Genomic DNA, 12,192 nt, shown 5'->3' with positions numbered 1-12,192 from the left:
ACGGGTGTTTAGGTCAGGGAAAAAGCTCATAAGCAATCCTGCAGAGCACTTCCCTCAGCAGCCCTCCCACGCTGTGGAGTAGGGGAATAGGGCTCTGCTGATAGGGATAATGGGCCCCTGAAGAGCTCCAACGTGAAGACAACGTAGAGGGAAATGAGAAAAAAAGGATGTTTCTTAATATCAGTAACTTTTAAAACTCCCATTCTGACCAGCTTCCATGTAAACGCAGTTAGTGCTGTGAGGCAGTGGCCGCAGTGTCTGGTGCTACTACGGTTACAGACTAGGTTCAGCGGGGTCCCCCCCTCATCAGGACAGAGCACAGTATCACTTTTTAAAAGTCGCCTAGATAGGGACTGACCCAGGAGACTGGAAAAAAGACAGGGAAGGTCCCATGTTACAAATAAGAACAGCAAGATTGCTACTGCTCAGGTTAAAACCACAGTCTGTGAAACATAAAAAAAATATTTTGGAATCCTTTCCTTATTTTGGTTAGAACACAGCTCTTAGCAAAAGAAAAAAAATTTTAACAGATCATTGGCTAATTCTCTATTAAGTATTCCACAAAATGAGAAAACCAAACCTCATTTTTGTTTATCTTTTAAAAATAAATAGCTCATCTGTCATGAAAATCAGTGACTTGTTGAGCCTAAATGGAAAAAAAAGTCAGGAAATGAAATAATCTTTGTGTGCCTATATAACTTGAATATACTCAGAGATCCCTATAGGACTAGGGGCTGTTAAAGCTTTTTAATTGGCAATAAGTAAAACATCTAGAGAGAATTTTTATTTGGAGGTTTAAAGAACTTCTTTTCCCCCCCTTTTAGGACTCTGCTTTAATCACTCTTTTCTAGAACAAATGAGGATGGGGTGTTAGTATCTGAAGATACTAGTTCCACTCTTCTACAAATCTTTAACTTCAATCTAGCATAGAGTAGGTATTACATTTTGCTTTCTGGTTTTTTTTTTTTTTTTTTTTTTGAGGAAGATTAGCCCTGAGCTAACATCCACGACCAATCCTCCTCTTTTGGCTGAGGAAGACTGGCCCTGAGCTGCCATCCATGCCTATCTTCCTCTACTTTATATGTGGGACGCCTGCCACAGCACGGCTTGATGAGTGGTGTGTAGGTCCACGCCCAGGATCCAAACTGGCAAACCCTGGGCCACTGAAGCAGAGCAGGTAAACTTAACCGCTGTGCCACTGGGCTGGTCCCTGCATTTTGCTTTCTATAAAGACCTCGGGGAACTTAACCTTGTTTCTGAGGGCATTTTTTATCATCTGAACATTAGATTTAAACTGGACCTTTATAAGTTGAATTACTGCTCCCTTAGCATCTTTTTCTCTCTATTTTGTATTACAGCTAGGATCTCTAGCAAAGAGAATGGCAATTAGGAGTCTAAGTGATACAGAACCAATTTAAGCCTAAATATTCTGATGAGCAACAGTGGGAGCGAATGGACATGAATTAAAGGGCTTACAGGTACTACACAACTTCCTGACAAACTTGACGATTTTTTAAGAAGGAAAATCCTTATAGCTGAGAACACTGATGTTTACTATCTAATGAGTTTCCCACAAACCTGTAAGAAAATCTGCTGGAGCCTCTCTACACAGTTCTTGTACCACGGTGTTAACACGCTGGTCCCGTCGCTTTCACATCGCACTAAGTGCTCGGTCAAGATCATGATAAAGCGCTGGAAAGGGGGTATGAAGTTAGAGGTGTTAGAGGGAGAATTCTTATATTTCGGAAACAGTCACATTGTTGACGAAGAGACGTCAAAGGTATTGCTTGTTCTACCCTTTCTGTGAGGCATGTATTCCAAACTCTCATAATTCAATAAATATTGTCAGTCTAGAAAGGTAAGCCAGCAATAACAGTACATCCTTTCTGGCAATACATGAAGACCTTTAATGTCTAGATTACTTATGCTGGTAATTTTTCTTGTTAGCATCTATTCTAAGGACATAATCAGAAATGCTAACAAGAATCTCTGCACAAGAATGTTTATCAGGAAGGGAAACAAAGCAGCTAAATGATCAACATTTGGGAATGATGAAATGTGAGAGGCATACTTAACAAAAGCATGCCCAGGATTTTAACGCATGGAGAAACGCTCACGCAAGAATGCTAAGTAAACGACACAGAACGTGGAGGCACATGTGGTTACCTCCAAGTAGCGAACTTTCAGTTCCTTTAAGTTTTTCTATTTTTAAACTTTTATAAGTGAGTATGTATTAACTTTTATGATTAAAAACATTTTTTAAAACTAAAGAAATGTATTGTTTCTTTTTACATATCAACGTCCTAAGCCAAGATACCTGGAATATGACAAGGAAGAGGTTCTTCTGTTCACTCTGAGCAGATTCCACCTTCTCCTGCAGTCTTTCTATTTGTTCCTCAAGAGCCCCATCTTTTCTGTCACTGCTTCTGTCATCATCATCACTTCGCTACGGAATGCCAAGGAACAGAAGAAAAATGCCATGAGAATTCCAGTGCATTATATCCCATCGAGCAAGGAGAGGCTTTCACTGTGTCTGTCCAACGGGACCTGCAGACTTGTGAAAGGGTCCTGCTGCCCCCCGCACACCCAGAAGTCCTGAGGAGTGTGCCCAGGCTGGGCAAATTCAGTGGCACGTGTCCTGGAGAGTGGCAGTGGAGCGTTTGCTATACAGCAGAACTGAGTGAGGGCTTTTACTAGCCCGTTCAGGGAGGAAATGTGTTCCATTTTTCCACCATTCAGACGAAAACAGCTTTAAGCGCCATGGAAAACGTACAGCGGACTCTTGTTATTCCCCATCGTGCTGTCTTGTGACGTGGCCATGAACCCTGAGTGAGGGAACAGTGGACCAGCGCTCCAGGGGAAATACAGGGTCAGGCTCCTGGGAGCCTCCCGTCACAACATTTCTGTCAACTGATGAAACAGAACCTTGTTTACGTGTTTCTGTTTAAAGATATCTAATACATATCTTACAAATAATTAATTATACACAGTGTTTCTCTATCCTGAAGCACTAGCTGAGAAGGATTTAACATTCTCCCGAGCCTGAGGAACCTGGCTGTAAATTTCTTTGGCTTTCAGCCTCACAAGAATGCTATCCACTGGGCTTAGTTTTAATCGGTCAGCATCTCATGAAGCCACAAGTTTCGCTGCTCTTCCACAGCTTCGTCACATACTACAGATGCTACTTTAGTACTGGATGGAGCAGCCTCCCATTACCTCCCCCTTTTTCTCTGTATGACCTTGTTGATTCGTGAACACTGAACTCGGGGCCACCAGCACTGTAACTCCTGCCTGAACGAAGCGTAGTTAACATGTGTTCTTCCCATCAGGCACAGCATGGTGGTCTTGTGCTTACGAACACTAGACAGCACTTCAGCCCTCCGCCTGGGCGGCCATTTTAAACTGTGAAATCACAACAAAAAGCCCAGCACAAAATATGAAAATGAAAAGCATGAACATGGAACACGTGCCACTGAGCACACCATGAGAAGGATGCTTCTTACAGAATGCGAACTGAAACAGGAAAGCAGAGTGTTGCCTTGTTGGACCTCCACTGGGGACGAGCCCACTGTGCAACTCAAACTCCCACTGTTCTGGGTATATGTGTGAATGACTGGGAAAGCACTATGAGCGGTGATTTTGAGGTTACAAATAAATTTTAGTGAGTAGGTGAGTCTGCAAAAATAGACCCTGCAGGGTGGCCCTGTGGCCTAGTGGTTAAGTTCGGTGCACTCTGCTTTGGCAGCCTGGGTTTGTGGGTTTGGATCCTCGGCTTGGAACTACATCACTCGTCAGCCACACTGTGGCAGTGACCCACATATAAAGTAGAGGAAGAGTGGCAACAGATGTTAGCTCAGGGCCAATGTTCCTGAGCAAACAAAACAAAACAAAAATCCTGCAAATAATGAGGTTGGATAGCATATTCTTATAACTCTGCTATTCTTTTTTTTTGTTCTTTTGTGAGGAAGATTGGCACTGAGCTAACATCTGTTGCCAATCTTCCTCTTTTTGCTTGAGCAAGCTTGTCACTGAGCTAACATCTGTGCCAACCTTCCTCTACTTTATGTAGGATGCTGCCACAGCATGGCTTGACAAGTGGTGCTAGGTCTGCACCAGGGATCTGAACCTGTGAACCCCAGGCTGCCGAAGTGCAGTGTGTGAACTTAATCACTACGCCATGGGGCTGACCCCTAACTCTGCTATTGTTTTTTCTTTTTTTGCTGAGGAAGATTTGCCCTAACATCTCTTGCCTATCTCTTTTTTTTTTTTGAGAAAGATTAGCCCTGAGCTAACATCCACCACCAATCCTCCTCTTAACTCTGCTATTCTTTATGACCAATGAAAAAACTGACAGTGCTTTTCAGTCACTAAGATATTACTATCTGACCATTTGAGCAGTAATAACAGAGAGGTAGCTTGCTAATCTTTCATCCTCTAATGGGCCACAGAGAAAAGCTGACAGGCCCTCATGCAGCTCAAGAGCCCCAGGCTGCTCACCCCTGTGATGCAGAAACGGCGGTGACTGATGGGTAATATAATTCAAAGCAGACTGTTCAAGACAGCTGGCAATGATGGGCTCAGTTCATCTCTGTTACGCCTTCACAATTCCTGTCCAGCTCACTCTGAAGAACTTAGAGCATTCGCTTAGGTGTTTTGTTTTGTTTTAAAGGCAGAAGAAAAGCAGGGCCTGATTTTACAGATGAGGGGACAGGCTGAGGGGTCAGACGATCTTCCCAGTGTCACAGCAGCAAGTACAGAACGAGTACCTGACTCTAGGTCCTTTTAGCAAGAAGGCAGACACCCGCAACCCCAGAAAGCCCGTTTCCTCCTTGGTAACACTCTACCGGTAAGGTCCCATCTAGGACAACCTTTTGCACTCTTTAAGCAAAGTTATCAGATGCCCCCACCCCCTACTCTTTTTACATAATTCTGCTTTTATCTGTAATGGAGCACAGTTATGGGGTTTGTCTTACTATGTTCTAGGCAACTAGGTACATGTTCATCTTTTCCTAACACCACACTAAGGCAAGGTTCCAGAGTGCCACTGCCCAACAGCCCTTTCTGCGATGAGGGAGATGTTACATAGCTCTGTGCTGCCCATCACAATAGCCACTAGCCACACATGACTACTGAGCACTTGAAATGTGGCTGGTGTGACTAAGGAACTGAACTGTAACTTGTATTCGATTTTAATTAGCTTACAGTTCTATGTGGCTAGTGGTTACTGTACTGGATACCACATATCTAGAGAACAGTGGGGCACAAGGGAGTCTGGAGTTTGACAGATCAGAGTCAGATCCTAGCTCTCACTTACTAGCCATGTAACCTTGAGAAGTTACTTAACTTCTCTGGGCCTCAACTTACACATGCATAAAATGAGGATGACACCATTCACCTTGCAGTATTTTAGGCTTGTGAGTGTGTGTTTATATACATGCATGCATATATGTACGTATACATGGAGACTAGCACTCGAACCTGCTATAGGTTCATCTAAGTCACTGAACTTGTTTTCACCTCCCGCTCTGGTAAATATGCATAACACTGGAATATCCTGACGTGAAGAAAGCAGTATTATCACGTTAAATCACAGAATACATCCAGCTCACTGCTTCCAAAATGGCTAAAATACTACACTTCTTACTCACATGAGAAGTCTTTTGTAAACCTGGGAATGACTGCCCGTCCCGCCCCCAGTACAGGGGAAGTGGTAAACACGGACAGTTTTCTCCCTGCTCCCCTCCTATGCCAGAAACACAAGGGTCTCCTGCCCTTCTCCTTCCTTTCGGGAAGGGCAAACAGGAAGCTGGTCCAGAGATGGTGAGCTATGGAGAAGGAAGGTCTGTGGCTTTCTGAACAGGTTCACCACGCAGCGTAACAGCAGAGCACCAGACCTCCAGGCCCTTCCTCTTCCTCCGCATCTACAAACAGCTCTGCGTAGTCTGCCCGCAGAAAAAGTAAGTTCCCATCACAGTAATGAACTTCGAATATTCTCAAGAGTTTCTCGTATACTTTCTTTGAGCATTTACCAACTGACACAAGACTTACTCGTTTGTGTTGCCTTGCAAGTTTTTCTTTAGCTTCTTCTAGCTCTTTCTGGATCTTCAGAACGTGTTTGTTCATCTTACGAATTGTGGAGTGCAGGATTTCCCAAACAAACAATCTTAAAGTAATATGGCATTTGGTTACTGTGTGTTAAACTATGTTTACAGAAAAATAAGACCTCTCAACTTTTCTAAGCTACTCATTTTTAAGGTCTGATATAGCCTTCCACTCTTTAGGCAGATTTAGTCACGTTTCTCTAGCAACACTTACAAATTTTCTTGTTTTGTAAATTGTGCAGCATCTATCCCCACCATTAGACTCAGATGACCTTCCTGAAGGCAGTACTGGGTCCTTTTCTTCTTATTTCCATCCCCTACTAGACACACGTAGAAGGTATGTGTACATATTCATTTAAATGAAATAGCAAACCAGAAAAAACACTAACATTAGGAACAAAAATACGTTTTCTCTCTTCTAAATTTAAACAGTAAGTATTGGAATTTTCCTGAAACAGAAACCTAATCTGAGGCGCATTTCACAAGCTTTACACTGTTTAACCAGCACACAGCCAATTCTCTTGGAATATTTAAGAAACTCATAAGTTGATGATAGCTATCAACTGCTGGGCTTTTAAGAATGAGATAAATATTGTATGTCAGCTGTCTTATTGGCAAATTGCTCAAGTACCACGATCACCTTGCAGGTGCTTTAAAATGTATGTTGCATAAATGGTTTATCTATTTTTCGAAGTGGCTTCTTAACTACTTTTCTGTCTATAAACTGGGACTCCTAACCCCAGGATATAGCACAGAAGAGTATTTCCTTCTACAAATTTTGGCTTGGATGATGACAGTTTAAGTGGAAGATAATAAAACAACGTGTTCATAAAACTCAAAGTCTGGAACGTTAGCAGACAGGATGAAAGAGTGGAGCACTTGAACTCTGGAAGGGGTGGCCAGGGAAGGCTTTGCAGAGCGATGAGTGCTTGAGCGTGGCGTTAAAGAACAGATGGAGCTCTGCGCAACGTATGGACTCAAGAATGCCTGTCTTTGAATCCTGCCTCTGCACTTAGTTGTGTCACTTTATGTAAGCACCCTGCAACACCCTCCTATTTTGTAAAATGTGGACGATAACGTAACCCCCTCCATGGTGTTGTTGTGAGGATTAAATAAGTTGCAAATGAAAATCACTTGAGATAATGAGTAACACATACTTGGATGGTCAGTTTTCTGAGAGTTTGCCAATCTGAGAATGTCTTTCTGTTGCCTTCATGTGTGAATGCCAACCAGGCTGGTACAGTAACCTTAGCTCACACCCTTTCACCCTAAGGATTCAGTTTCAGATCAGTGTCCTCTGCCAATAATAGATACAATGAAGAGGATAAGGGTTGTGATGAATTCTTATGTCTTTGCAAGTAATTTTTCGTTGTCTCCTGCTTTGTGTCAACTCCTGCTGTCCCAGGCCTGATCAATTACAAAGCCTGTGGACTCAACTTCATGACTAAGAAGGAAGCTTCAGGAAAAATCTTTCCTTTAGGGGGAATGGGTCTAGAATGAATCTTCTGCATTAAATCTAGGACTTTTATGAGTGAGGTGAGACCTTCCTCCCCAACAGGCACCCAATTGCCTGCCAGGCTTTCCTCAATCCCTCCATAATGTGCACTGAGTCTGCGGTGACTCTGGCTCCTCCCAGTTCCTGGTGTGCATTCCAGGCCCTCGGTGGAGCTGGAACTCTTCCCTGCAGCCCACTGTTTAGCTGAGACCCTGACACACAGCCTGATCTTCTCTCCCAACCTCTCTCCCTTTAGCAGCATTTCTACTTGACTGGTTGAGTCCTGATGCAATTTACATCTGTGTACCGAAGAGACGCTGTGACCTGACTGGCTGTATGTATTTCCATTGCCCAGGAATCTTTGCCAAGTCTAATCCTACCACATTGGACCAGAATTTGGAGCTCATGTATAAGAGACCACATGTAAACCAATTCTTAGAGAATACAAACTTTGTAAAATAATCCATATTACCTAGTAAAGTCACGAGACAGTTCTGAAGAGAAAATCCAAGTTGCTACTGCAGCACAGTCAACAATCTGTGTCCGAATCATCTTATCTACCAGTACAGCAATCATCTACAAGGAGAAAGAAGAATCACTAAGGCAAATTACACTTACACGGAGGCCACAACAATCCCACTGCTACAAAAGTGAAACAGGAGGGCTGTGAAATTCATTCTCAGTGGCTATGGAACTGATCAATGTGACCAGTGGGTCTTAAGATTTATTCTGCCCTCTGCTTGCCTCTGATACTTATTCTAAGAATACTGTAACACCAATAAAGATTGACTGAGCAAAAAGAACTCTGAATGGTAACACGATTTTTTAAAATTTTAGATAGTACATATAAAAACAATTTCCTTTGAATCCTAAAATTTAAAAATACAAGAATGTTTTATCATGAAAAAGTCTCAAATATATTCTGAAATGTATTTTAATTCCTCTTTATAACACACGATATGAAAACAGTATATTGAGGTTTGAGAAATCTGGAGCTTGTTTCTAGAAACTGGATAGACTAGATAAATATTTCCTACCCAAGTAATAGAATCTTCCAAGAACAGGCATTCATACTAAGTATTTAAAATGTGTTGAGATATTATAGTCCAAAATCAAATCCTAACACATTTTTTTTTTGAGGAAGATTAGCCCTGAGCTAACATCTGCTGCCAATCCTCCTCTTTTTGCTGAGGAAGACTGGCCCTGAGCTAACAGTCATGCCCATCTTCCTCTACTTTATATGTGGGATGCCTGCCACAGTGTGGCTTGCTAAGTGGTGCACAGGTTTGCACCCAGGACCTGAAGCAGCAAATCCCGGGCTGCTGAAGTGGAATGTGCAAACTTAACTGCTGGGCCACCAGGCTGGCCCCAACACTTGCTTTTTAAAGAATGAATCAAACATCATTATTTCCATTGCACTAAAAGAATTATAGATTTTAAAACCATTCTATAGGCAGAGTCAAATTTCATGTTTTACAAACTTAAAACAGTAGTATTAATTGCCTTATTTTTATACCTATACAATCAACAGGTCCAATTAAACAGTTTTTACCTGTGGATGGTTCCTCCAGACCTCAAACATGACTCTCAGAACATGTAACTTTCCTTCATCACTTTCAGCCAGGGTTTTGAAGACTTCATGAAACCTTTTGATAGTGGGGGGGGGGGGAAAATACCACAAACTTATTCTTGACACATTTTAATGTTTTCAAACCCTTTTCAATTTACATGCAATATATAAAAGTACAATAACCAAATGTTAACCATTTGATCAGGAATTTTTAGTTTGTGTGGAATTTGTCACAAAATCTTGAGATTTACAATTGACTATTATGAGTCCAGGACTACAGTTTACTGTGTATCTGAGAATAAGTGAGGACTAAGGGACCGTCTCTAAACACAGGTGAGGTATTCTGACTGTGGGACCTTCTGTGGGAACCCTGTAGGTGGTGGACAGGAATATCTATTTGCTCGTCCTTCCTTTGGACTATCTGATGAGTCAGAAGGCTCCGTCTTGAGACGCCAACTTTTGGGTGGCTCCCCAAAATGTCAGCTCTTATTTCTGCTTACCTTCCTTTAGGAAGATGCTTAGACAGGCTGGGAGCTTCTTGACTGTATATATGACTGTCCTATGGACCCAGGTTTTTCACTAGTTTCTCTAAAGGTCTATATGAAAAAATGTACATTCCACGTACATATGTAAACTGTACGCACAGACTGACAGGAGCCATAGGAAAGGGATTTTTAGCTACTACAAACCAAAACCCATTGTATCATATTATGTGATGATATTATTAAGATCTTCAGATCCAACAATTTTAGGAAAAAATTACTACACCATTGGTATTCACCAAGCAAAGTTCCAAACCCTCAAGAAAGGGTGTGTGCTCTGTTGTACTTACTTTGCAAGAGCACTGAAGGAGTGGCTGAACGATTTGGCTGCCAAGTGCAGCAGAGTCTGTACAAAGACCTCTATTTTCAACGGGTTAAAGCTGAACCCTTCATCTGAAAAATATTACACAGTAAGATAATTAGAAAAATGTAAGTATAACAATTCCTTGGTCCCTCACTTGGAATGCTAAACAGATGGCATGTTCACATCCAAATACGAAGTCAGACTTTCATGTAACATCTTTGAATACCAATGGACAATAAAAGACCATCACTAATTTCAAATACTCAAAATATAAAAAATTAAGCATAATCTTAATTCTTAGTTTTTTGGGACTGTTTCTCTAATTCTCCAATATAATCCATTTCTTTTACAAATACCACAAACTTCCTTGTTCATATCTCTCTATATGGTGGCAAGATAATGAATATATTAATACAAAAAAATACAGTAAACTCAAGTCTATGTCTAAAATGTCTGACAATGTTTAAATTTAATATCATCATTTTTATTTATGTTTTCTAAATATATTTTCTCTAACAGAATACAAGTTTCTTAGAAAAATCCAAACAAAATCCCAGTAATAAATAATCCAAAGACTATTAAAGTTTTATTTTAAGTCATTTTTCTATGCACATGTCCTTATGTACAAATTTAACAAAAAATATTCCCCCCCCCAAATGATTATCCACTTGTCACAATAGACTTTTCATCTGTTTTACTGATTTTTCTTTTTGTGCCTTGTCTCTTTTGTGTTCACACTGCTGTAGTTACTGTAGTTTTCACAAGATACGTTTTAATATGTGATAAGGCAAGTCCCTCTCATCACCTTTTGCCTTATCCATTTACTGATTACAGAAAACTTATAAATTATTCTGCCAATTTTCCCACTCTTGCCCAGAAAAGAACCTACAGATTTTGGTTGGAATTACATGATACATACTCAGCGTATGTTAAACATTATGATTTTAATAGCTTAATTTGGAGAAGACATCCAAATTTATAGTACATCAAGGCTTCCCGTTCAGGAGCCTCTCTAAAGGGAAAGCAGGGCATGTTTAAAAATTTTTGAGGGCAGCCCCAGTTTGGATCCCAGGTGCAGAGCTACACCACTTGTCTGTCAGAGGCCATGCTGTGGTGGTGGTCCACATCAAAAAGGAAAAAAAGAGGAAGATTGGCAACAGATGTTGGCTCAGCTCAGGGCGAATCTTCCTCAGCCAAAAAAAAAATCTTTGAATGATAACAGCGTATTTTACTTTGTAGTTAGTTTATATACTTAATGTCAGCTATTTCACAGGGATGTTAGGATCTCTTTTTACATAAGGGAGAAAATACCAGGGTTCTAGAGACAACTGACAGGCTGAACAGGCCAAAAGAATACATTGCTTTATAAGTATCCAATGAGATTTAAGATGAACTCATGTTGCCAGAGTTATGTTTATGCTTTAACCTGGCCTATACATAATTCCACTCAAGAAATATTAAATTGCCTTACCGTCATCATCATCCTGGTTAGGATTTGGCACATCTTTCAGAATGCTGAAGATTTCATCATTGGTTGCTTTACTTTTAAAGGCAACAGCTAAACAGAGAGCAACTGAATGTCCAGGAAGAGAATCTAACCACAGAATGGGGGGGGGGAGATCAAGTTTTAAGACTATTTTTTTTTCAAACAATTCAATAACTGACAACCTTAAAAAGTTCTTTTCTTTCAAAATAGAATACTCTTTATCCAAGATCAATATTTAAGCTGTATAAAGATAGCCACATGTGAAAGTTTAATAAGGCATAAGACATAATTCTCACTTCAATACTTCCTTAAGAACACACAGCTAATTGAAATTCGGGGGGGGGGGGGGGGGAGCAGGGCAGCAGTGCTGGTCTTCCTCAGGGACGGAGGGGAAATGTGGATACAGTTACAATTGTCCTTCCACAGTCCTCTAATCCCTAGGCCTCTATAAGCTGAAAAGCTGAGAATCAATGTATTTCTCTTTCATTCTTGCCAATGCCCCCTTCTTCTTCCTTTTCCCTGAGACAGTGGAAATTGAATTTCAGCAAGGTGTAGGCTGCCAAGTTAACACAGGTTTTTTTTTTGCTTTTCTCTTTTGCTGAGTTCATATAGTTGAATCTACACAAGCAAGATGCTCATGTGCTGTGAGTCCATGTGTTTACTATTGGTTAATATCTGTCGAGTTCTTAGTGTA

The 12,192-nt window shown here is 41.0% G+C and overlaps 1 protein-coding gene across 2 annotated transcripts in view; it reads right to left on the bottom strand.

Moving 5' to 3' along the window:
• Positions 1-12,192, bottom strand: part of NCBP1 (nuclear cap binding protein subunit 1) — a 48,739-nt gene that overhangs the window by 541 nt on the left and 36,006 nt on the right. For both annotated transcript variants that reach the window (XM_046657105.1, XM_046657194.1), the window contains 7 exons: positions 11,484-11,606; positions 9,999-10,101; positions 9,149-9,242; positions 8,069-8,172; positions 6,049-6,163; positions 2,318-2,446; positions 1,579-1,692 (listed from right to left, as the gene is read on the bottom strand). In XM_046657105.1, the coding sequence (XP_046513061.1) occupies positions 1,579-1,692; positions 2,318-2,446; positions 6,049-6,163; positions 8,069-8,172; positions 9,149-9,242; positions 9,999-10,101; positions 11,484-11,606 (782 nt within the window). The remainder of the gene's footprint in view (positions 1-1,578; positions 1,693-2,317; positions 2,447-6,048; positions 6,164-8,068; positions 8,173-9,148; positions 9,243-9,998; positions 10,102-11,483; positions 11,607-12,192) is intronic.

This window comes from Equus quagga, chromosome 1 (genome assembly GCF_021613505.1).
Source record: "Equus quagga isolate Etosha38 chromosome 1, UCLA_HA_Equagga_1.0, whole genome shotgun sequence".
Classification (NCBI taxonomy): domain Eukaryota; kingdom Metazoa; phylum Chordata; class Mammalia; order Perissodactyla; family Equidae; genus Equus; species Equus quagga.
This window is presented reverse-complemented; position numbering and strand designations above follow the sequence as displayed.